This window comes from Urocitellus parryii, chromosome 9, assembly GCF_045843805.1.
Source record: "Urocitellus parryii isolate mUroPar1 chromosome 9, mUroPar1.hap1, whole genome shotgun sequence".
NCBI lineage: Eukaryota > Metazoa > Chordata > Mammalia > Rodentia > Sciuridae > Urocitellus > Urocitellus parryii.
The window spans coordinates 82,695,126-82,721,616 of record NC_135539.1 but is presented as its reverse complement, the minus strand read 5'-3'; the positions used below and the strand labels follow the sequence as shown (position 1 = coordinate 82,721,616).

Below are 26,491 nucleotides of genomic sequence, written 5' to 3'. Positions count from 1 at the left end.
GCTTGTTGTTTAAACAGAGAGGGGGAGATGTTGAGAGCCACAGCTGGAGGGGCCCCAGCAAACTTCCAGCTGCCAGCAAACTTCCAGTTGCCAGCTGATGATTGGCTCACAGCAGCCCCAGCAAACTTCTAGCTGCCAACTGATTGGCTCCTCTGCAGTGATGCTCATCGGGTTGTTTCCCCGCCCTTTCAGACCACGGAGCTGCTCATTGGGGGACTTTTTTTTGGCTCCGCCCATGCGACCCAGCCAATCGGCCTCAAGAGCAGGAGGAGTGGGGGAGGTTGAGACGCTTGTGGGAAGCCGGTGATGGCAGTTGGCTCTGAAGGTTTTCCTGAAGAGGTGTGTGGTTTGGCATGTGTGGTTCTAAAAATAAAGTTCGTTTCTTTTGACAAGTGGCTCCTGAATTGTGCCCGGCCAGACTGCGGCAGGAGGGTGTGGGCCAGCTGGATACCCGGAGTTGCCCAAGAGAACTAAATGAGCAAGGGAAAGATTTGCTAGCAGAACCGAGCTGACGCCTCCTCCGTGGAGAAGTCTTGTGACTTAGAGTCACCTCGTCTTTCTTAGCAAAGGGTGACCTGCTCTGTGGTGCTCCTCCGACATCTTAGTTACTTGAATAATCCTTACATGATGAGACCTGGGGGGGCCTGCTCTGGTCTACAGGGGGCCCCTGCATTGCAGACGTGGGCTGAGCACGTCGTCTGGGGCTTCATTCCTTCCTTCCATCCTCACGTCCACTCTCTGAGGTGGACCACCAAGTCTGGACAGGATGGGCAGTGGGGACCAGCCAGGCTTATTCCAAGCAGGGAAGCCAGCGCATCCTGCCCAGCATGCTCAGATCTGTGAGCAACCTCAGTCGCTCAGCACTCACTCTGTCTGCCTGGGGTCTCACCCTGTTCCGAAAACTTCTCCAGCTCAACACATCTGCTCAGCTCGCTGACAGGGGAAGGAGCTGGCTGCTCACCAGCCCTGCCAGTGGACTCACAGGGCTGCTGAAGATGACCGCTGGGGCTTGGTTGTGGAGGGTGTCAGAGCAGAGGGCTGGTGGTGCTCCAGTGACTGGGCGTCTGGTCAGGCCACCACTGTGGCCACCGTGTGGCTCTATGCTTTCACTGGGGGCAGAAGCAGCTGCTGCACCTTCTGTGACTCCCCAGCTTGCTTGTCAGTACTGCCAGGGAACAGCCCGGCTTCCCCTCCTGCTCTACTCACTTCTTTCATTTGATTTCCCATTATTAGAGGCCACCAGCAGCTCTCTGGGAACATCTATCCCGGGCTGTGTTCCTGCCGTGGAAGCACTGTCATCTGTCCATACAGAACCTGCCTCTGCATGCCACCACATTCTCTATCTGGTTTAGAAGGGTCCAACTGTTCCTAGGGAAACTGTCCACATGGTGAGCTCTGCTGGTCAAATCCTCCAGCAAAGAACCCAGATCCCCACATCCCCAGAGCCCCAGAGGACAGGAACCCAGAGCACTGCCCCTCGTGGCCCTGTGGCTCACCTTCCTCACCTTTTTTCTCCTCCTTGCACCGGTCCTCAGGAAAGGGTACAGGAGGGGTAGCCTTCCAAGGGTGCTCACTGGCCTCTGGTGGTCATTCTCCCCTTCCCAAGTCCAAAGCAGCCCCTGAGCAAATCCCTGGGGCCCAGTGCCTTCTTCCCTGGAGGGGCTCCTTTTCTCTTTCAGTGGTGCTCCAGTGGGCTGAAACAGGAGATAACAAAACGACCCACAGCATGTCACCACATGGACATGGCTACAAATTGGGTAATGTCACGAATCCAAAGACTACTGAAGATGAATTGCTGGGTTTGGGGGTGTAGCTCAGTGGCAGAGCACTTGCCTATCATGCATGAGGACCTGGTTTCTTTCTTTTTTTTTTTTTTTTTAAAGAGAGTGAGAGAGGAGAGAGAGAGAGAGAGAGAGAGAGAGAGAGAGAGAGAGAGAGAGAACTTTTAATATTTATTTTTTAGTTCTCGGCGGACACAACATCTTTGCATCTTTGTTGGTATGTGGTGCTGAGGATCGAACCCGGGCCGCATGCATGCCAGGCGAGCGCGCTACCGCTTGAGCCACATCCCCAGTCCCAGGACCTGGTTTCTATCACCAGTATCACACACACACACACAAAAAGCAACAACAACAATCAATCACTGCACAAGAAAACTTGAGATGCCCTGAAGTCTTATGGATCATAATGAAAGTTCATTGAAATTTCCCTGAACTTGAAAATAACTCTAAAAATCCAATGACTAACAAGTTACAAAACCGAAATCACCACTACTGAGCTTCAGTGAGAAAAATGAAATGGGATGGATCATGCTAGAGAAAATAATTCTTTCTTTTCCCTCCACAGAAAATTATATTGCAGAATCATTCTTCCATAAACACCAGAGTGAACCAACAAAACACAGGGAATGGGTATCTAGAGATGCCCCAGGCCAGATAGCTAAAAATAGCACCTTGTTTTCCAGATCTTAGGATGTTTATATGCATCAGCTTCTTAGAATGTGTAATTTGTTGTTCTAAATGAATAGTCACTTGAGGACCTGATTTGGGGTTTAGGATTTTGTTTCTCTCTTTTTTTTTTAAAGAGAATCTGCAGCGTTGAATAAGCTTTGGGACTCACAAAAACCCCCCGCTGGTGCAGACTCTTGAGCTTTGCCTCTCACCTTTGTCCCCTGTGCCCTGCAGCTGCAGGCAAGCTCACTGGAGCCTGGAGACTCCACACTGCAGGTGGCCAAGCGTGCCCTGTGCAGGAAGACCTGGGTGCAACCACCACAGCTAATTCCCCTGCGTGTGCAGATTTCACACCCAGCATGGTAGGCGTCACCTTCCCTGCAGGCGCTGCAAAGAACCTTGACATTGAATGCTTGGTGAGGACCCAGTCCTTCTCTGCACCAAAACGCGAATCACTTTCAGTGAAGTCCATAGAGCACAGTGTGAGGCCCACATGCTTCTTGGGATTCATTTGTAGCAAAAGTTTCATTCTGTTTTCAGGCAAATGGGAAATACTCCATTCTCTTGACCTCTGTGGATCCCAGCTTATACTACCCCCCCCCCCCACACACACACACTCTCTTTTAAATCCCAGATCCACTTAATACTGAAGTTTCAATGAAAGTATTGAATCATTAAAGGAGCATTTCAGAGCAGCTTTAGGAAAGCTCCAACATCTGCCTTTTTGCCTAGATTCTGATTAAGGAATGCCAAGATGTGGGGTTTATTGTAAAAATCTACTTGAATTAAGACCTAATACACTTATTACCAGAGGAATGCCAAGGGTGTAACAGTTTTATGGCAATAGTTCACTTAAAAAAAATCACTGAACGGTGTGGATTTTGAGTCAATATTTTAAAAAAAAAAAATCTGATGTGCTTCTTAATGGTCTCTCACTTTAGGAACTACAAGCATGAGATTAAAATCATTGGTATGTAATTCACACATATTTCACAAAAAAATCTTACTTATCATTAAATAGGAACATTTAAAACAAAAATTCTGGCCTTTAAACAAGAATAAAGTCAGCTTGTGAAACACTTTTGTCTTATGTTATTTCACTTACTTCTGAATCCCAGCATTCTTTTTTTTTTTTAACTTTTTTTTTTAATATTTATTTTTTAGTTATTGGCGGACACAACATCGTTGTTTGTACGTGGTGCTGAGGATCGAACCCGGGCCGCACGCATGCCAGGCGAGCGCACTACTGCTTGAGCCACATCCCCAGGCCCCCCAGCATTCTTAAAACCTTTGAATCTCAGCATCCAAATTCTAAGATGCAATTTATTTATTTTTTTTGAGAATTTTTAATATTTATTTTTTAGTTCTCGGCAGACACAACATCTTTGTTGGTATGTGGTGCTGAGGATCGAACCCGGGCCGCACGCATGCCAGATGAGATCGCTACCGTTTGAGCCACATCCCCAGCCCTCTAAGATGCAATTTGGGCAAAAAATCCACAAGAAGTGGAGGCTTTGTCTGGAAACAGTAAGAGCAAAAACTACAGCCAGACAATCAGTTGCTCATTCAGGAATGAACCCCACACCCCATGCGCACCAATGGCAGAAACCAGGAGACCCCCCTGTTTCTCTTACGCTAGGTTTGGTAAAGCAGGACGCATCAGAGCCCAGAGCAAGGCCAACCTCTTTCCTGCTGGCATCTGGGGACTGGGAGCCACATGATGCTGTTTTCAGGGCTTTTACAGTGAACAAAAAGTGGCTACTGTAGCCATTTCAGGGGTTCTCATCTGACATCTCTGAATGGGAATCAGCCCTGCCAGTCACTGGGATTCCCTACTGTTAGGTAAAGGCTTTCATTGTTGAGGCAGCCTGCCTTCCTTGGGAACTGAAATTCCTTCTGGTTAGTAGGCTCCTTCTAGAAGACTCTAGACTGAGCAGCCTGTGTTTGGTTATAGGCTTCCTAACCATAACTCTTTTCTATAGTCAGGATCTGCAGTACTAGGAAGTACAAAGTGTTCTTTCCCAAGAAAACACTGGCATGGGTTTTATTGAAATGAGCTACTTGCCACCTCCGAGTTCTAGTCCCCTGCAGTGAAGCACAGGCAGGTGCTAGGTTGGGACACACAGGTGCTAGGTGTACTAGGTAGGGAGAACTGGGGAATTGGCAAAGACCTGGGACCTGCGTGCTGGTCAGTAGATCTGGAGCAGCTTCACAGGGATTCTAGACACCTGGGCGCTCAGTCAGGGTAGGAGCTGGCAAACTACCTGGTGGAGCTGCATCTCAGACACCAGCCAAGGAGCAAAACAGGAACCCCTTATTTGTCCTGCCTTCTTCTCACCCCTCAACCATTTAAAAGGAAGCATAAATGAATTCCTGGGGACAGATAATAATTTCTTGCAAATGGATTATTCATTGTCCAAAATGTTAATTTTTCACTTTGAACTACGCACATGAAACAATCCAGGAAGATCTATAACAGGGCAGGGTGTCTGTCACTAGCCTGGCCTTCCCACACAGGAACTCCCCACCCACATTTGGGGAACTCTCTGTTTTATTAAGTAGGTCCTGGCACAGGAGCTCCAGGCTCCAGGCTGTCAGCTCCCAGTCCCTCCTGGTGCCAAAATGCGGCTCATGTCCAGGCTCTGCCTATAAGATGCTCCTGTTCCAGGATCTGGAGATTCAAAGAAACAGACAGGATCTACACTGAGAAGAGCTCACTCGCCCAGCACCCTGCACCCCTGCCCGGCTCAGGCCAGGAACCAAAACAGAGTGCTCTCTAGGCTTCCCTCACATCTCTAGAGGGGCGCGTGGTGCATTTGTGGCCGCAGAGAGGCAGGTGGAAGTTCCACTGGGGATTTCTGACTCCAAAGCCACCCCTTTTGCCTTCTCCCAGTCTCTGCCTTGAATGTCAATATAATGGCTCTGCCTGCAAATCCCCAAAAGGGGACAACTCTGAAGATTAAAGTCAATATGCTATCAGTGGTCAAGAAGAAAGAGCCAGCCAGGTCCCTGGGGACATTTTTGGATAGTTGATACAAAGTTTGCAACAATCAAAGTCTAAATCAGTCAGGAAAAAAAATGTATCATTAACCTGCTGTTAGCCAGATTTTTTGCTACTTGCAACTGTCTGCTTTCCTAAATGAAGTGGGCCATTCCTAGGCAGCTTGTCTGAAGCACAAACTACCAACCAAAAGACAGTGGTGGTCACAGTGGTGAACCCACAGAACCTGCTCTGCAGTCTTACTTTGGGCTCATCCCTCTCAGTCTCCAAGCTACTCCAGCCTGAGAATTCTGCGAGTTACAAAACGTGCCTTTTAATAAATTATTTTTCTGCTTAAATTGACTGAGTCTTATTCCTGTGCTTGCAACCAAGGACTCTGGGAAATACAAAAGAATGATCCTGTAGTGTTCACAATAGCACACCCTCAGAGAGTCGGGGGACGGGGTGGTTTCTGGTCTGGTTGGGTCTGAGGACAATTCAGATGGTGTTAAGACATTTTGTGTCACAAATGATCACTTGTGGTCACCTGCAGGGATGGTCACCCAGTGCAATGAAGATCACACTTGAATTAAAACTTGGAGGAACAGGAATTGCTGCCAGACAGCTGCATTAAAGACACAAGAATTCCCACAAAGAACTGTGGGGAGAAGTGGCCAGGAAGGTGAGACGTGAACTTAAATCCCAGTTCAAGGCACAGACCAACAGCCAAGGACTTTCAATAACTTTGCTAACCATAACCAAATCCAAAGGGACAGCCCGTGGGTTTCTGATATAACATCCGCTACATGCACAGCCTCTTCTGGTTTCTTCCTTGACTGGGGGATCAATGGTGGAGAGAGAGTGGGAGGCTGGACATGGAGCGGATAGTGCTGAGGCCTCAGGGTATGCAAAGCTTCCCTTGTCACAGGAGGTGTCCCCTCTACCTCCTACTCTTTGTTGTCTTCAGACTCAAACAGAGCTAGGATGCCCATGGACCCCCATCAAGTCATTGAAAGATTTTGAATTTTACATTGGACAAAGGACTGGATTCTGAGGGTGCTAAACCAGGAATGGAGGGAAAGGACTCTGGATTTAGCAAGTGATGCTGGTGCAGTGTGCTTCCTGGAGCACAGCGAGTGTCCTGCTTGCCTGGGCGGTTGATTGGTTGGTTGAGTGAAACTTGAACTTCCGGGCAGCCCTTGCCACCCAAGAGAAGCTGAGATGCCTGACATTCTCCAGGGCAGTATAGAAGCAAGAATGCTGGTATGGATATATCCTATGTGACACACTCACCAAGCCCCTAATTGCTCCCTTGAGAGACACCTGAAGAACTTCCCTTGTCACTGGGAAAAACAATGTCCCTGGCTCAAAAGCCAAGGCTATTTGATAGATATGTGACTCTGTTGAGGGCTGCTGTAGTTGATGAGCAGGTCACCAGAAAGGGAGAAGCTGTCTTGGTAGCAGGCACTATGGCCATGACTAAAACTGACCATGATCCCCTGGAACCAAAACAGATGGGCAGCCTCTAGGCCCCTGCTTAATCTATATGACAGCAAAAGTAAAACTCTTGATGAGACAGAAGGCATCTCAACAGTGTTGTACCCACACCCGGCTCCCACACTTGATCTTGAATGCTACAGAAACAGCTAATCCTATCACTTCCCATTTAACTTTTTGGTTGGAATAGAAGATGGAGGGGTCTTCAAGAAGGAAACAGATTCTCAGAAGGCTAACACAGCCCAAACAACAAGCCCATATAGCCCCTCTCCTGGAGAAGAATGTTTTCTTCTCTTTTCCCATAATTGGAGAACTTCCACAGCCACCTTATCTCATTTGATAAGAGACCTTCTCATCTCGCCTAAGACTTAGGTCACCTCTGGCCCCAAGCCACAGTCAGACTGCAGCCATCTTAATCACCACAATGTTTCTCTTCAGCACACCAAGGCGCCCAGTACTCCAGTGACATCATACCACAGGACCTGCAGAACAGGGATAGCAGCTGTTCTAGACCGGAAAGATATGCACAAGGCCATGTGGGAGTCGGTCTCCTGAATCTACAGGGATCTGCGGCCTCAGCAAGGCCTTCTTGTGGGTCCAGTGCCAAGGCTGAGCTATGTCCTCCTAGGCTAAGGATGAGCTGTGGGCCTCACTCTGGTTCCAATGCTTGCAGGCCTCAATGTGGAAGCAACGTTTGTCACATAGGGAGCGCTTCTGTGTCCCTTTACAGGGTGAATCAAAAGGGTGCTGATGTTGAGACGGGGCCCAGAGATTGAGGAGACTTTCCGTCTGGTTCAGCAGCAATGCCATCTGTTTGGTCATTTATGACTCATGGTGTCACAGCTCCCCAGCCACCAAGCCGTGCAGCCAGCTCTCTGCAGAAAAGCAGCAGGGGAGCAGTGAGGTGGCAGAGTGGCAGCACAGCCGGCCATGAAGGTGAGGTGCGGCAGATCTAAGGTGCTCTGGGCCAGCGCTGAGGTGAGCCAAGTAAGCTGACCCATCGCCCCATAGCAGCCTGGCCCGTACACAATGGGATGCCCTCATAGAAGTGCACTCCATGCAGCACCAGACAACCCCCCCCCCCAGCATGTGCAATTCAATGACTTTGCCCTCCAGCTTCCTGCTTCTTGAAGGAGGGAGAAAATGGACATAAACTGAATGGGACTCAGGGCTAACGGCATTATTACTTTGCCAAACCCTAATCAGCACAAGTTTGCACCAAAAGCAGTGACCCAAGTGCTAATAAAGCCCTAGACTAGCACACCCAGATGGGGAAATTCTGGTGTCAAGTTCCCTCTTGTCTGTAAGAGCTCTGTTCCTGTTTCTACTTCTGATAAATCCTCCTCTTATGCTCATTCTGGTCTGTGTATTTCACTTTTTGAATTGGTAAGACAAGAACCTTGAGAGAAGGAGTCACTTGATGGTGAGCTGGTGGGGCCTACCACTAAGAGCGGATGCATCTCTCTGCTGCAAAGGCCTGAAGCTTGTGCACATGCCACTCACTGGCAGAAACAGGGAGTCAAGTTTTTCTGGTTTCAATGCCGCCTAATGGTGCTCGAAGTGTCATGGCAAAAGGAGGAGTTGGAGGGGGCTATGGCAAGCCCACTACAACATTTGAAGCAAATACATACCTTCTTTCTCAAATAACTATTTTTGAGAAAAAGGTTTGGCTTAATACCAGATTATAGAAGAGACTGAAAGTCTGATCAGGGAAGTTTAATGATCAGGTAGTCAGAGCTACCCATTTCGAGATGGATGTTACTGTGATCCATCAAACTTCCGAGTCAGGTTCACCAAAACACCCAGCTATGCTGGACATTTTTCAACATTCAGGAAGACGGAGTGACCTGCTCTATGATTTAAATCACTTTCTATTTCTAGGTAGGCCCCTGCTCATCTAATGGGCTTGTAGACACACAGACAGGGACTGACTCCATCCATGTTTTTGACAACCCATTTCCCCTCCCAACACTGACCTGCTTCTCACCAGCATCAGCAGCCAGTTTTGTTTTTAATATTTTTTAAATATTTATTTTTTAGTTGTAGTTGGTCACAATACCTTTATTTATTTTTATGTGGTGCTGAGGATCAAACTCAGGGCCTTGCACATGCTAGGCAAGTGCTATACTGCTGAGCCACAACCCCAGCTCCTTACTAGCAGGTTTTGAGTCTTCTGAAAGGCTCCAATGTTAAGTGTGGTCCTAGATGCCCCACTTGGAGGGAGGTTATATGGACATCTTTTATTGGCAGATATCAGCAACTTGTCCCCACTATAATACAGGGTTTTTGAACTTGGATTGACTTTCTTTACCCATCAATGCCTATGCCAGCATCCTCACACTTTCCCAAGGAATGCCTTATTCATCAAAATACAGTATTGCTTCTGTTTTAAACCAAAAGAAGAACCATGGTGCGCTAATTTCTGTCCCTCAGTAGCAGCTGAGGAAATAATCAGTTGTAGCCTCAGCCACAGTGCCTGGTGGACACTGCCTGGAAAGGGAGTGTCACCATCCTATAGTGTGGACTCTCTGAGCTGGAAGCTGACATAGAACACATGGCTGGAGGAACCAAGAGAGCGTGCCTGTCACTAACACACCCAATGACCTACTTGCAAATTTCTTGTTTCTGTTTCTCCTCCTCTGGGCTGTGCTAGTTTGAAGGTGTTGGTAACAAGAAGGAATTCTTCCACTTTGGGGATTTGAGCATAATTTCCATTGAAATGAAAATTGAGACGCTGGCTATTTCAGACTTTTCCTCTCAGGTGCAGGGAGAGGGGGGTGAACTGCAAGTGTTGGCTTGACGATGGGGTGGCTATGATGGTGGGGGTAGCTGTGACTTCAGGGGGAAGTAGGGTTGCTCTTTATAATGGGCAAAAGGAGGTGAATGGATAAAAGCCAGTCACGGCCATGCATCTTGCTCCTGGAATGTACAGCAGCAAATCATAATAAAAAACTCCGACCCCTCAGGAATGAGGGCTGCTCCTAGCTACCTGAGATGTCTGATAAAGGGAAAGGGAGGTTCTGTAATGTGCATTAGGAGTCATAGAGTCCAATCAATAGCCTTAAGACCAGTTGCAAATCAAGGACTGTAACCTCTACTTACATTTTCTTTCTTGTGTATTATGCATATCGATATAAAATAATCGCCTTTGCTATTTGGCCCTTGTCCTCTACTGTTTTATATAGGACCAACTAGTGATGGATATCTTATTAGCTTGGCGCATGAGATATGGGAGGTGATAGATAATGAGTGACCATCACTCAGAGCTGCTGAGCTTGGAACTGGACACAGAAAAAAAATGCGTTTTTCAATTGTTAAAAGATATTCCATTGTATTAAATGGAAGTATTTTTGTTGTACATCATCTTTATCTCTAGAATTGAAAGGATGGCAAGAAATACATTCAACACTTGATAGTCAAAGAGGGATACTGAAGTAGTCATCTGGCATTCCTTTTGGCTGCTTTGAAGGTGTGATAAAGATTACACGTTCTCCCAAATCCATCCTCCCTTCATGAACAAGAGCAGAACCATGGCCTCTAGCTGAGCACAGTGCCACAGGGAATAGAGACAACATCTCCCAACCTCTCTTGTAGCTAGCCTACTAATGTATTTAAGTTCCGTCGGTGAGCTGAATGTGGATGCATTGTGTGCATTGGAGGTCTCCTTAAGCAGAAGAGGGGTACCCTTTAGTCCTCTTCTGTTTTCCCTAATATCTACCTGAGATGTGGACACAGTAGTTGGAGAACCAGTAACCATCTTGGATCATGAGGTAGTCATGTGCATAGAAACTGGCACCATTTAGGAGAAATTTTAGAGCTGGACTTCTGATGGCAAACGATTTTCTTTCCATATAATAAAATGTGGACAGATGGTTTTTCCAATGTCCCAGGGGAGACACTGGTAAACAAGGCAAGTGCTTGGGATAAGAAAGTTCCCCAAGGAAACTTAGAAACAAGTCAGGTGACAAACAATTAGGCAAAGGTGCTCTGGAAGCACAGATGGGGCTCACCTGATCTCAAGCAAAGGCACAGTGGGTGATGTGGTCTGTAAAGACCTTCCAGAGGAAATGACACCTCATAGATCAAGAGGATTGGGCCAGTTTTTGCAGGAAGGTGTGGAAGAGTTGTCTTGCCTGGGGAGTGTCAGCTGGTACCAACACTGCTTATCCCTTTTCAGGAGATGAGTCAGGGGTGCACTCAGCCTCAGAATGAGGAGCAGGTGAGGGGAATTTAAGTATGGGGCAACATAAGTAGGTGTACTCTTTAGAAAGCTCATCCCAGCTGCTCTCTGCAGAAAAGGAATGAGGGGAGCAAGGTCAGAAGGTGGGACTAATTCGCATGTCCTCTTTCAGTAATGACAGAATGGAAGGACTCGGAAGGAGCACTTGGCCTCGTTCCCTGAGGGAGCTGGTAAACAATAGGCGATTCTAAGGAAAAGCTCAATCCAGGATCTACCAGTCCCTCAAGAAAAAGCACACACCGTTGGGCAGGAAATTGAGTTTCAGTTTAAGATGAAAAAGGGAATCACAAGAAATCGCTGGAGCCTGGGAAATCGGGTCCCTTTCTTCTGTTTACTCGAACTGCTTGCCTAGCAAAGCTTCCACCCGGCAGCCCGGCTTCTCTGCTCCGCCCAGAACATTCTCCAACTCCTAGGACTCCCAGCATAGCAGTAGTGTGGCGCCCGGGGGAGTAAACTGAGTCAATTCTCCGCCTGGGAGGAGCGGACAGGCCGCGCTACCGGGTCGGCTGGACGGACCTGGCAGGCTGCGCCCCCGGCGCCGCCCGCGCGCCTCGGCCACCAGCGCTCCGAGGGTCTCTGGACTGGCATGTGTGCGGCCCGGGTTCGACAAACAAAGATGTAGTGTCCGCCGAAAACTAAAAAATAAATATTAAAAAATTCTCTCTCTCTCTCTCTCTCTCTCTCTCTCTCTCTCTCTCTCTGTCTCCCTTCTCCTCTCTAAAAAAAAAATAAAAAAAAAAAAAAAAAAGAAAAGAAAAGAAAAAGAAAAGAGCCCAGCTCGCGTCCAGGCGCCGAGAGCCGCCCTGCGCAGGCACCGGAGGCTCCCTCCTCGGGAGGATTTGAAGGTCCTCAGACACCAGCCCTGACTCTGGCGTTCCTGGATTTGGAGTGGACATCACCCAGACGCTGTCGGTGCGCGGCCGCAGAGCCCTAGTTTTGTGTCTGCTTTTAAACGAAAATAGAAGTGCAAACAGGTTGTCATCCGCCGAGAGCGCGGACTGGAGTTCGGACCCACCCTCGGCTGGGCGGGGCGACCGGCGGACCTGCGGCGCAGGTGGGCGGCGGCCCGGGCGCAGGTGGGCGGCGGGTGGGGACCTGCGGGTGGGCGGCGGGCCGGGCCAGCGGCGCCCCGGAGGCGCGGGCGCGCAGTGCGGAGCGGAGGGCGGGCCGGGCCGCGGAGCCGTGCGCGGGCGCGCGGGCCTGGGGGCGCGGCGCTGCCAATCGCAGACAAAGGCCGCCCAGGGAATCATGTGGTGCGGCGGGAGGAAGTGCGGCTTGTTTTCTTTCCTCCGGCCTCGGGGCTGCGGCTCAGCGCGATGCTCCGAGACCCCCGTGGGGGCGGCGGCGAGCCCCGATGAGGCCCGAGCGCCCCCCGCCGCGCCGCAGCGCCCCCGGCCCGATGGAGGCGCCGCCCTGGGACCCCGCGCGCAACGGCTCGTTGCCGCCCACGCTGACCCCGGCCGTGCCCCCCTATGTAAAGCTCGGCCTCACGGTGGTCTACACCGTGTTCTACGCGTTGCTCTTCGTGTTCATCTACGTGCAGCTCTGGCTGGTACTGCGCTACCGTCACAAGCGGCTCAGCTACCAGAGCGTCTTCCTCTTCCTCTGCCTCTTCTGGGCCTCGCTGCGGACGGTCCTGTTCTCCTTCTACTTCAGAGACTTCGTGGCGGCCAACTCGCTGAGCCCCTTCGTCTTCTGGCTGCTCTACTGCTTCCCCGTGTGCCTGCAGTTCTTCACCCTCACGCTGATGAACCTCTACTTCACGCAGGTGAGTCGCGGGACGCGGCCCCGCGCCGCCCGGCTCTCACCTGGTGGAGCTGCCTGGATGGAGGAAGGCTCCGGTTCTGGGGTCTCTGAGTCTGTCTTGCCTCCTTCTCCTGAGTAATTCCGCAAGGAGACGGAAGACAGGGCTGGGGCCGCGGGTCCCTCGCCCCCTTGGCTCTGCACCACTTCGTGGGCACCTGGGCGCCTCTGCGCTCCGTGCCAAGCTGCATCTTCTGCGTGCATCAGATTTGGTACCGATGGAGGGTGCCCCCGAGGAAGCTCGAACTCTACAGCCCCTCCAGCCATCTGCCTAAGCCTAAGGCACTGAAGCCCGGCCTGAGAAGGTTATCTGCATATTGGCCCCACTTTGAGGCTGGACACTACCTTTTTTAAGTAATGGCTGGGTGGACCAGGTTTGGTTTTGATGAGGTGTTTGTTTTGAACCTCAGGATTAGGAGCCCTACTGAAGTGCGACTTACTAACTCATTCCACAGGATTGCCTAACAGCAGTCTGGGGTCACACCCAGCTCCCCAGCTGCGGCAGGAGGTCAGGCTTGCTGTCTGAGCTCATTTGAAAGGCCCCAAGAAAAAAGCCATAAAAGTTAACCGGAGCTCTGTTACAGGAGCAGGATTCATTTTATGAGGCATATTGTTAAAAAGCTAATAGGTTGCATGTGAACTCATTTGGCTGCTGGTTTACCTGTTGGTTTAATGAAAGTATGGTAATTAATGTAAACACTTTGCAAGTACAATGCCGAGCTTGCACGAGGGTTTAACAGTGCCACCACCATCCTCATTATCTCTATTCCCATTAGCTGTTCCAAGTATGAAAATGTCCATTTTCACCAGGACTCTGCCCAAGGGAGAGGCTCCAATTGTGTCATCTGGCGAGGGTAATTTAAGAGCTGTCTCCTGGGCAGCTTGCAGGCATCCCATGCCTTTTAACAGCATCTCTTCCTCAAAATAAAATGACACTGAATTTAAAAAGAAAGAAAAATAATTGCTCTGGTGTAGTGGGAGGCACCAGCTGAAATGTTGGAGGAAATATTTTGGCTTAAAATGGCAGATGTGACATTTAGTAGACGTTACATTCAGTGGATCTAGCTGAGAGCCTTTTTTATTTTTATTTTTTTGTAGTTGTAGATGGACATAATGCCTTTATTTTATTTGTTTATTTTTATGATGTGCTAGGGATCGAACCCAGTGCCTCATCCATTCTAGGCAAGTGCTCTGCCACTGAGCTACAGCCCCAGCCCCTGAGAGCGTTCTTATGTGTCTGGTGTATCAGCATATTTTCCAGTCCAGGTAGTAATGGTATTGTCTGTCCAAATACTCCTTTTTAATATATATATAATATTCTTTGGTTGTCAGTGATATGTGGTGCTGAGAATCGAACTCAGTGCCTTACACATGCTAGATAAGTATCCTCCACTGAACCACCCCCTAGCTCCCAAAATACTACTTTTAAACTTGCAAATCGATTCAGGCAGTTGGCTACATTGCAGACACTGGCCTTTGTAATTGGATCAAAATTGGGTAGTGCCAGGAAGATGCAAAAGATAAGTTGGTGTTCCCTCAAGAACCGATAACAGTATCACACATTGAGATCTCCACTCCTGACCCTTTTGGGAAGGAGGAAAACGTGAGGAACTGCCATGGGTCTGTGGTAATCATATGCAAATCCTGAACTTAGAGCCGGATCCGGGCCTGGGCGGCACTTTTTCTGCACTGTCTGCTGGTTGGTGAGTAAATGCTGAGCAAAGGAAAAAATGACCAGGCAGACAGAGCCACTCTGGCCAGGAGGCCCAAAGGCATGGCCCTTGTCTTCTTTATGTTTCCCAGACAGGCAGATGTCATAGCAAAGGGCGTTTTCCTGAGGGTCCAGGGAGGCTGGCAAGAGTAGGTGGCACTTAGGGCCGAATCTCGGACCCTGGCAGGCAGAACCATTCCTGGCTTCCAGAAAAGAATGGAACTTCTGGGGTGGAGAGTGGCATTAAGAGGCTGGCCTTGTGACGCCAGCCCAACATTGCCTGTGCTTTCCTGCTGTCCCCACACACTTACTGCCCTATACAGCATTCTTAGCCAGTGGCAGTACCTAAATGGGGAGCTTTAAGAATTACTGCTCAGGAGCTCCATCTCAGACCAAGTAAATCTGCTTTGGGATGGGAATGGCGTGCATGGCGCTGTTCTAAGCAGATTGTCTTCATGCTTCACAACAGCCCTCTGAACAAGCCCCGCATTGTCCATTTTACAGACGAGTTAAATGACTCAGCCAGGATTTACACCCACATCTGTGAAATTGACAAGTAAGGCCTGTCTTTATGATGGATTTTTAAATCTCTTAGGATGGAAAACATACCCAGACTAAATGCAAACACCTGTTCTCCAGGACCTTAAGATTTAGGGAGATACAATATATATTCAGCACAAATAAGTAGGGATTCAGTCGCATTTGGATTGATAGAGGCTATACATTTGGCACAGTTAAGTGGTGGTTCCGAGGCAGTTGGGCTAATACAAAGTATACATGTGGCAGTTAAGTCATGATTCAAGGGATGGCAGGAGTGGAATTTGAAGCCCAGGGGAACTCCAGCAGGTCCTGAGTCTTCAGAGTGGTGGGTTCTGAGGCAGGAGATGGGCTGGGAAGGGAGCAGTGTGGCGGAGGTTTGGAATTGGAAATGAAGCGGGAGCAGGGTCCAAGGGGGTGGAGGAACCTTTTGCCAGGACACTTTCTCATCTTACTTAACCTCTCCACTGAGGGCACTGTTACCCTCCCCTGAGACTCAGAGATGAGACCACTTATCTCCAGTGCCCTGCAGCCTGCTGTGAGGTGGATGGGCGTGGAGTCGTCTTCTCCCACACCCTGCATCCCCGCGACGCCTCTGTGCCTCGTTCATGCACTGCCCAGCTTTCAGCACCCGCCCCACCTGCCTATAGTCCACTGCGTACGGTAGCCCGATCACTGAGCAGGCCCACTTTACTTTTTCCCCCAAAATTCCTGTTTTTAAACTCTCCCTGGTTAAACCTCCTCTTCAGCCCTCGTGACCTCTTAGGCACACCTGTAGGTTATTAAATCTTCATGTCCAACTTAAATCTCCTCTCCACCCCAGTCCAGGGCAGGCCTGGCCTCAGCTCTGGGGCTTGGAGAGCAGGGAGTATCTGGTGCTGTTAACCGGAGGGGACAGTCCCTGCATCTTCTGTGGTAGTTTTCTTGCGGCTTAGCCTGTCCACCCCTGGACAGACTGCGCCCCAGCTTGCCCCTGCCGTGTCTCCATGGTGGGCTTCAACTTCACCCTGACCCCTCTGCTGTCTCCCTTCTGTCCAATCCCTTTTCCAGGAGGGCGGGCAGCCATGTGACTTTGGGCCCCCTTTTCAACCTTTCTTTTCTCGTGAAGCCATGGGGCTACTGCAGCCTCTCTACCACTCAGCTGCACAGGTGACGGGTAGTCACCAGCGTCTTCTCCTGGGCCCACCCCTCTTGCTCCCTCTCCCTCCCTCCTAGGAACCCTCTTACCTGCTGAAATCCCAGGTGGAAGCAGGCACCACCAGGTCCTGGTGCCCACAGACCTGTGGGGCCCAGGCTCTGCCAGGCCTCCCTCCCTCACCCCTTTGCTCTGATGCCTACCCTGCTAGGCCTGCAGGTTCCAGCTTGGTAGGTGCTTGTCCAGGCTCCCTTGATGACCCGGGATGAGGTGCTCTCTGCCAACAGACTGCTGAGCACCCTTTCCTGTCTCTACTCCACCTCCTAATAAGCCTGGGTGTTGAGGAGGCAGCCAGCGGCAGGACTGGTCTGCGGACTGTCTGCAGGCCCTCAGTGTGCAGCAGGGGTATGTGGCTCAAAGATTCTGAGCTCTTTTGGGACATGGAGCATTAAGGACCTGTTGTATCCAGCAGCAGGCCCTGGTGCCAACTCTGGGCTCAACTGAGCCTGACGCAGCCCCCCCCCCCCCCCCCCCCCGGGAGGTTGCAGGACCAGGTGTGCCTGAGGCCTCGTGCTGTGCCAGGACTCGGATCCCCTTTTCCACAGGGGCATCAGAGTGGGACAGGATCCTCAAAACCAAGGTGTGTGGGGTCTGTGCTCAGGAGGCTTCATGGCCTCTCCGACCAGATCTTAGGGAGACACTTGGAAGCAAAGGGGGCAGCTGCTGGGCAGGGGAGGTATGCCTGCAGAGCGGGTGCGGAGGGTGGCGGAGTGGCAGCAGGCTTCGCAACACCTCTGCTTCCCTGCGTTCGGTCAGATGGAACGGGCCCAGCCTCTCTCAGTCCTGTCCTAGGACAAATTCCTGCCATTTGCTGTGCAGTGGTTGGAGGCAGGAAATGGAGAGGTGACCCTCTCAGTGGCAGAGAGGTGCTATGATAAGAGACATGCTCCTCGTGCCTCAGGACCAATCTGTTGGGGTCTGGGTGTCCTGGTCTCTGCTGGGACCTTCACAGGATTCCACTTGGCTGGAGCAGGGATGCTTTGTTAGTTGTGTGCTCCTGTGGGCTGGTACCAGGAACCCCTGGGGCACCGAGCTCATAGGGAACTGGAGGCTCACGGTAGGAGTCTTAGTTTCGTGGAGGCTGCTAGGAGCTCAGCATGGGCATGGGCCAGCAAGGGCTTGTGAATCAGGAGGTAGCTCTGTAACTGGAGAGGTGGGGAACCTGTGCTGGGTTCAGGTCTGTACGGATTTCCGAGGCTGCTACTGTACCAGGGCAGCTGGAACCACAGTGTTTGTCCTGCGGGTTGGAGAGGCTCGAGGAGACGCTGTGTGGATTGGAGCTCTTTGCTTTCCTTCTCCTGCAGTACAGAACTCAGCTGACCTTGTCCCAACACTCCTGAGCCAGGCTCTTGCTTGGACGCCCTGGTCTGCACCAGCACACCACACTGGCAGAATGACTTTCACCTCCAAGTCGCTGCTGTCCTGTTTGCTGAGTGGTGGTAGCTCTTGGCACACCCTTGGGGAGGGTATGATGAGCTGGCAATCCTGGCTGCCACTTCGGCATCCCCTGTGCCTTCACACAGCATGCTGCTCACCCTGTTGATGGGAACGAGGAGGCAACTCGCATTTAACCAGGGACTGTGCCTCCACCCCCACTCCCAGAAAGGGACGCAGTGACTTTAGGAATAAGAGGCTTTTGCTGTGGCCCCTGGCAGTCAGTCTGGTCAAGTACCTGTCATGTGCCAAGCCCTGTGCTGGGCCCCGGGAAGAGGAAGGCCTCGCGGCCTCTGGGTGATCATGAAGAAGTATGATGCTTGGGAAGCAACAGGGCTTGCAGGCCCCCAGGGGTCTCATTGCAGAGTTGGGACCACATACTGACCCAGGGCAGAGACTATGCTTCACCTGGCCTCTAGCACCATACCCAGGCTCTGGCCTAGCACTGGCTGCCTGTGGTCACTGTGTGCTCCTGGGTGTGTACCTGGGCGTCTGAGTGTGTGTGGTTAGTGGTAGGAAGGGTTCTGCCAACTCTGCAGGTCTGTATGAATACCTGTGTGTGTCTGTGTGCCTGTACATACCTGTGTGTGTGTGTGTGTGTGTGTGTGTACGCATGTGCAGGCTGTGTTCGTCTCCTCACCCTGCACTCCCCCTCTGTGAAGGAGCTTTGTGACTGCCGCCCTGGTCTCCAGGCCTCTCCTCTTCACCAGCTCATTATTCTCTGTTGGTTGCTCTGCTTGGGTGCCTCAGGGCAATCCCCTGACAGCTGAGGGGGGCTCATTTCTTTCATACCAGGAACATTTGCAGCGCATCAGCAGTCCGGCCCTCTTGGCCTCCGCTCCAGTGGAGGCTGGGCCTCTGTCACCTGGAGCTCCCTGCAGTGGTTCCCCTCATCTTAGGTGTTGCAGAGTCTGCTGTTTTTTCCCTCCCCTAGCTTGCCACCGTCAGACAAGCAGCGGCAGGGACAGACCCCTGTCGTCAGCACCATTGTCCAGGTGAGTTCAGGAGTCTGGCTCCTGTCATGTCTGACAGCAGACGCTGTCACTAGGCTGTCTCTCCCAGCAGCTGCTCAGCTCTGTGTGATAGGGAATTGAGGGCAGGGGTGGGGCAGTAAGGGAGGACTGACCAGAGAAGACCATCACTGCGAGGGTCGTGGGGTTTGGGAATAGCCCAACCATGGCGTCCCAAGAGCTGCTTTCACCATCCGGCCCTGGTGACCTTGTGTTTCCGTGGGAGAAGGAAGCCTTTTTCTGGCTGAATGCCCGTTGGTCCTGACCTGCCTGTGGCCGATTCTTTCAGGACGGGAATAGTCATGGCAAACAATTCGAGCAGTACCTGGACACAGGCCTTAACAGAGGCCCGCAAAGGCTCCCTCAGTGTCTTTTTTAATTTGTCTTGCTGCTGGAGTTTAGCATCGTAACCTGCAAGGACAGATGGAGCCTGAGAGGTTTCCCTCCACCAGGGAGTTGGTTCCCTGAGCTCCGCCAGCTCTAGGCCTGGGAGCCACATGTGGTCTGTGCATGTGCTTTTTTCTCTCTTTTTAAAATAACCTTTAAAGGCTATTCTTAGCTCACACTTTGAAGCTGGAATTAGCCGGGGGCTGTAGTTTCCTGGCCCCAGGTTACCACAAACCTGTGTGTTTTTCCAAGATCCCTCCCGCCTTACTCTGTAATTTTTCTGGGCAAGTCATTCAGACAAGTCAGAAGCAGGTTCTGGCTCCTCCCTGGGTTGAGGGAGTATCATTCACCACCTCTCAGTACCACCCCACCGGGGACCAAGCTTCTGACATATGAACTTGGGGGACCCATGACGTCCAGCCTGGGCACCCATGAAGCGGTCACTCCCTCCCTTCCTCCCCGCCGCCTCTGGCAGTCACCAGTCTGCCCTCTGCCCTGGTTTGACCTGTTCTGGAGAGTTCACAAGATCATACAGGTCCTTTTGTGCCTGACTTCTTCGCTTAGCACATGGTTTTGAGGTTCATCCCGTGGTAGCGCGTGACACATCCTTCCTTTTTAAGGCCTTTTGTTCCATGGCTGCCCCTGGGTATCGTGTCGGCCACGCTGTGCACAGAGTCAAGCTTGAAAGTGGTTCCTGCCTCCGTGGAACTTGGCTCTGAGAGGGGAGGACAGACTTTGTGTAGATAGTTTCTCCCTTGTGCAGCGGCTGATGTCACTCAGCTATGGCCCCTTTGGGGGTGACTCCAGATGTGGGGTGTGGGGTGTTGGGAGCTGTATGCATTCCTTCACCTTCACCATTCTCCCTGAGGACACTCACTCAGAACAACATCAGTGGCTTTGATGTTATTTAAGTATAAGTCAGATCCATGTGCAGTAAATTTTGTTATGATTAAAAAAAAAAATCTCACTTCAGGAAAATGAAATAAAAATATTTCCAAAACCCAGATATCCACCAAGAGAGGCTAGCTCTGTGCTGGGGAACAGGGCTCGGTCAGAGCTGCTGCCTATAGCTTGGGTCTTTGGGAGTCTACCCCATTACCCTGGCCCTGCTCCCAGCAGCCATTTATTGGATGCTGCTGAATTGGGGCATCTTCTGACAGAGCTGGGTGACAGGTCAGCTCCCTGCTGGTCTCCGGTTGTGTATGGGAAGCCATAAGGCTGTTCTTCCTGCACCTGCTATAGGTAGGTTGGAGCCTGGGCCCTGCCCGTGTGTGTTCAGGGCAGCTTCTGGGGTTCAGACCACCCTGAGGGTGAAGAGTGGTGCAGATGATTTCTGCTTCTCTTCTGGGGTCAAGCACGGCATAGGAGGTCCCTCTTCTGTGACAATCTGTCACAGAGTGCATTGTCCTGCTTAGGGTCAGCCATCCTCAGTTCTTTCCTTGTTCCTGATTGAGGGTGGGCTTGTCCTTCACCCTCCTGACCATTGTCCCTTACAGCCCTGCCCAGGGTCCCATAGTGAGTTGGGGGCAGCACTGGGAGCAGCCCTAGGTCTGGTCCCAGGTGAGAGTCACGCTCCACTGCACCATGCGGCTTCTCCCCCCAGGGGTTCCTGTGGCCCTCCTCCCAGTGGAAGGACACAGAAGCATCATCTAACACCGCAGTGTGTCCAGCAAGGGAAAGCCTCTCTGGGAAAACCTTCCATTCTGAAGCAGGTGGTTCTGTGGGCTGGGGGTAGGTTGGGCATTTTCACTGTTGACTTTGCGTAACGTGCCCTCCAGGGTCAGGGGGCTCCTCTGCTGGATGGGTAGAGCCTACATGGCACTGCCACCTTGGAAGCCAGGCTGCAGGGAAACCTGTGGGGTCCCCAGGCAGCGGACACAGGCGCCCTCTGCAAGGCACTGTAAGGAATATTTGTACTCACCCTGTCTCACAGAGAGAGACCCAGACACAAGCCCAGAGAGGTCAGAAGTTCACTTCGGGCCTCAGAGAATGTTCATGGACTTGACCAGGCTCGTCCCTGGGGCCTGGCTCTCAGTGGACAAGATGACACAGAAAAGCAGGGACACTGAGGGCCAGTGTTTGGTGTGTTTAGGTTCATGTGGAGAGTCACACTTCCCAAGAGCCTGAGCCCCTGTCCTCTGTGGGCTGCCTGCCTGTGGGTGACTTACCAGCATGGGGACCAAGTGCCCTGCCAGCCCTGTTGGATGGGTTCAAGGCTCTGTGAGGTGGGGAGCTGGGCTGAGGAACTGGAGAGAGGAGAGTCCTTTAGGAAGGGAGGCTTCAAGTGGAGATGGCCTCTGTCTGTGAAGGTGAAGGCCCTTGGCTGTCCCTAAGCATTTATTGGAATGTTTTCTGAGTATCAAGAGTGGAGTGTCCAGTTGTGAGGCTGACCTCCTGTCTCCTGGGGCACATGTGCACACACACAGTTGCACGCACGCACAGACGCATAAGAGTGGTATGTGACAGGTCAGTGGAACAGCACCCTGGAGCTCTCATGGGATCAGAGAAGGCTGAGAATACCCCGGGGCGCTATGGGGTTTACCGAGTGCAGATGGAGGAAGCTTGCCCCATGTGGGGTTCTGGGTTCTGAGTCAGCACAGGGCTGACAGTGAGCAGGCCGCCCCTTGGGCTCAGAGTGGGGAACTGACCCATGAGGACCAGGGCCTAGGCCTGGCTGGCCCCACAGACAGGGCATACCGGGGCTGCCCCAGCATGCTCCTTGTCTTTTAATGGGGTTCTGTGGCTTCAAGAACCAAAGGTGTCTCTGGGTTGGTTGATCTTCAGAACTCTCTTTGAGAAAGTTAAGAGGAGGAAAATGGTTTGACACAAATGCCCTTTGTACACACTAACACTGATTCCAGTTGAAGTGATGCTAGAGGAATCGAAGGCCCTTCCTCGTGTCTGTGCACAGGGGGAGGCTGTGTGAGGGCCAGCCTGTGGGAGAGGCTGGGGCCAGTGGGTTTGTATTTGGCCATGTGTACCTGGGCCCACCCAGACTCGGTGGACTAAAGGGCATTATTTCTTCACCCAGTGAGAACCAGAGTCCAGGCTGGGCAGTGCCCCTTCCCTCACAGTGGGGTCTTCTTCGTTTCTTAGCTCACTGGATAGAGGATTGTCCCATCCCCATGGTCACCCACATTCCAGACGGGGAGCCAGGGAAGGGGAAGGGCAGAAACCATATTTTCTGGAAGGTGCAGTGTCCCCAGAAATCCTTCGCAGACTTCTGCTGAGTCTCACTGTGCAGAAAGGGGCGTCCTGGGAAGGATGCACTCAGCCATATGACCTGTGGCCCTGAATGGGGGGGGGGGGCTCTGCTGCAATGGTAGGAAGGAGAGAAGGGGTGTTGGGAGGTCAAGCCACGGTGCCTGCCACACAGCCACTAGTTACAGCATGCCCAGAGCAAGACCCCACCTCCAAGGCCGGCATGGCGAGGACCTGCACAGGGCAGTTGCAAGTTTGCTGGTGACCAGCATTTCCCATCACTAGCTGCATTCAGAGAAGAAAACAAAGGGGACATACCACACAATCCCTTAATTTTTTTCTTCCTTTGCAATAGCTTCCTGGAACTCTAGCAGCCGGCTGGGGGCCAATTGCTGTTGACTTCACTGGGGGGTGGTTTAAGGTGATCGCCAGGCCCCAGGTGGTCTAAATTGGTTAGCTTATGAATCTCTCTTGGTTGATTCCTCCCTATCATTCCTCCCTATCCGCTGTTTCTGGTCTCCAGAGGATTTCATTAGTTACCTCTCTTCTTGTTCAGTTGCTTTAATGTGAGCAGAAAGATTAGTTTTTGCCCTGGAGTCTCCCTTGAGAATCCTCTAGGTGTCCCCAGGGTGGGTACAGGGTAGGGAACATGGGTGTCCTTACCTCCCAGCCCCAGCTGCCCTGTAAACCCCGGCCAGCTTCCCCTGTGGGGCTGTGTGCCCAGCGAAGCCTCGGGGGCCGGTCACACTGGTGCTGCGGACACAGGAGTATGCGTGGGTAGCATGCTTGTCCCGTCCTCAGCCCCCAGACCCACAGCCTGCGTCGGACCTTTGGAAGGAAAGAAAAACAACTGACAGCAGCCTTGCCCTCTCTTCTTGGAGAGCCACCTCCTGGTCTTCAGGGAAGCCTGCAGAAGGGGAGAGTCCTCCATCTGGATCTGAGGGACCCTGGCTGTTCTGCCCCCTGCTCTGCTGAACGAGGCCCTCCCTGCATGTGGGAACAGCCTGGGGCAGCTGACTCGTGACTGGCTCCCGGGAGACTGTGGCCTCAGAGCTTGCCTAATTTCCCCAGTGTATTAGGAAGTGGGCAGCACAGAGTCACCAAGAGCAGGTGCTGAGTGTGTCTGTTCCTCACCTTTCCGAGCGTTAGGGTTCCTTTTATGGTCAAGAAAGCTCCAGTGATCTCAGACCCGTAGTTGCGCATTGAGAACATGGTTTGGGACCATGTGAGGACAGACAGTCCTAGCAGCCACAGCATAGGGACAACAAACAGAGGAATTGTCAGGGGCGGGTGTTTGTCTAAGTGCTCTACGTGGTTAATTCACCTCAGTGTCTCCAAAGCCCATGAAGTGGGTGCTGTTATTCGTCTCCTGTACAGATGAGGTAGGTACTTGAGGCACAGAAAGGTGTGGTGACTATCCCACGCCCACTCAGCTGGTTGAGCCAGGATTTGAGCCCACGCAAGGCAGCTCTGCTGGAGGTTGATACGCAGCAGTGGCCAGTTGAGACCGTGGCCAACATTGTGGCCTGATGAAGATGCGTGAGCCAGAGTCCTGTGTTTCAACAGAGACACGTTCCAGTTGCAATCCAGGGGGGATTGTGGGTCTCCTGGTACCTCTGTGAGCAGGGTAGAGCCATGCAGGACGTCCTGAAGGTCATTTGAGTGACACACCTAGTAACAGATAAGGCTGCTGGGTGTAAAGCCACCAAAGCTAGGTGACTACTGTGATGACCCGGGAGAGCACAGAGCCCAGTGGGGCTTGGCCAGGGTGCCTGTGCCATTTCTGTTTTTAACAACAAAGCAGCAGGTACAAGTGTGCAGAGCCTCAAGGTTGGTGAAGCTGAGTGGTGGACACACCAGGGTCAGCAATGATTTTTTTTTTTGTATACATGAAATATTATAATAAAATGTTTACGGGGCTGGAGCAAATCTCAGGGTAGAGCACTTGTGTAGGATGTGCCAGGTCCTGGGTTCCATTCTAGTACCAAGAAAAACAAGTCATCGATATGTGACATTTTCAAAGGAGTTTGCATTTATACATTTTAAAATTGAGAGAGAAACTTTCTTTGGCCTTGAGCTTACTTGGCGCATGCAGTTTCAGATCCCCCTCATTACTGGAGCATCTCTCTGGGGGCCTCAGCCTGCTGGCAGGACCACAAGCCCCCGGGTCAGGGTGTGAAGCTTTCGGAGGGTGAGGGATTCACAGTGCCCTGTGTCTGTCCTTTTCTGCGGGGAGCATTTCAGGAGGTGGGTCGGTCGCAGAAGAGGTGCCTCCAAGGAGGTCGCATTGGGGTTTACAAAGCAGAGTGGCCACACTGAGGGCCACTGGCAAGCCTGGCAGCACAGTGCTTCATTTAGTTGCACCGCCTCTGGGGACAGCAGAGGGCTCTTGGGTTGGGTTTCACTGGATGCACAAGGGACACTGTCATACCCACAAAGAATAACGTGGGACAGATCTGCCAGCAGCAGACAATGCAACATTAGAATGATTGTGAGATGGCAAATGACATTTGTAGTCATGGGAAACATGGCGGCAGGAGTTCGGAGGGGGTGTCGGTCGGCGGGTCGGCAAGGAGCAGGCCATGATGTATGGGTCAGGAGGAGGGCTCAATGGCTGCAGGCCTTTCTGCTTCCGCAGGAGCAGACATATTAGCAGCGGTGCCCTGGGTGCCCTTGACCTCTGCAAGGGCCTGGTAAAGGGCGTGGGGCTACTGCTGGGGCCCAGGGCCACCACAGTGGGGATGAGGAGGCCAGCTTGTAACCACAGGGGTTCCCATGCTCCCTCTTCCAGCAGCCACCAGAGAAGCCAGGTCAGGCTACCGCCACAGGCCTGCTGAGTCCCGCCGGGGTTCTAGGTGGGACTTTAAGAAGCAGAGACCGTGATGCTAAAAGCACAGGGAGCTTGCTAAGGGCAGGCGAAATGCTGTGTCTGCAGGGCACCCGTGAGAGCTGCAGCTCACCTTGTCCTCCAGCTCTGCTTCCGCCCCTCCTCTGTCCCTGTCGCTGCCATAGGCAACCCCTGAGAAGCCTGGTATGTTCAGAACTGTGCAGACTTCCTGGGACTGGAGGGAAGGCAGGACCCTCCGCACTCACTGGCCATTCCTATCAAGTCTCCATTAAGCCACTGGGAACCTGCAGCGTGACCTCGCCCCCCAGTACTCTCCACCCTCTCCAGGGAGCCCTCGATGGGCCCTGCCTCTGCCTGATTCACCCTCCTTGGGTCCCACTTGGGTCACCCAGGCTTAGGAACGAGGGCCCTGCACCCCTGAGTGACGTCTTGCCTGTCACAGCACACGTTTGAGGAGTAGCTATGTCTGGAGTTGACTCACCGCTCCCACTTCCTCCTCTGCTTCAGTGGCCGTGAACTTCCCCAGGGCCCTCCTTCGCTCCCCAGAGTGGGTGGACTATTATCCTGCCTCACCTCCTGCAGATCGTCCCCACCCAGCAGAGAGGCCACTGCGACTGAGGGGGCCTGCTGGACTTCCTCTCTAGGCCTTTTATTTTTAGCAGCTTCATTGAGATAGAAGTCCTACTGAGACTGTATTTATGGAGATTGCAGCTACCACCACAATCAATTTTAGAAATTTTTTCATCATCCCCAAAAGAATCCTGTACCCAATAGTAGTCACTCCCCAACTCCCCGACCCCTGGGCCTAGGCAGCCTCTGATCTACCATGTCTCTGGTTTGCTTTTAAACACACACCTGTGTTCACCTTCTCTGTCAGTCATAGTGCTGGCCATTTGCTCTGGTCCCCAACCCTGACCCCCCTCTCCTTCTGTAGTGATGTTAGTTTTCTGCTGAGTCCTCAGCATCTCTTACCTAGGGACCCCCACACTCCTGGCCTGGCTTCAGGCTGCCACCTCCTGGGGCCACCTACCTGCTTGTCCCGTGCATTCCTCTTGGAGACTGACAATATACTAGCTTTTAAAAGGTTCTGAGAATTCCTGGAGGGAAACAAGTGTTTTCCTACTGATTTCTAAAATTGGTCACGTGACATTATGTTCAATAACATTTGTGGTTAATTTCTAATTCTGTTGGAATAGCT

General features: G+C 51.9%; 1 protein-coding gene across 1 annotated transcript in view; it reads left to right on the top strand.

The window, feature by feature from the left end:
• Window positions 1-12,521: 12,521 nt before the first annotated feature.
• Window positions 12,522-26,491, top strand: part of Gpr137b (G protein-coupled receptor 137B) — a 33,622-nt gene continuing 19,652 nt past the window's right edge. Inside the window, exon 1 of the mRNA XM_026412971.2 lies at window positions 12,522-12,935. Coding sequence (XP_026268756.1) covers window positions 12,522-12,935 — 414 coding nt within the window. The remainder of the gene's footprint in view (window positions 12,936-26,491) is intronic.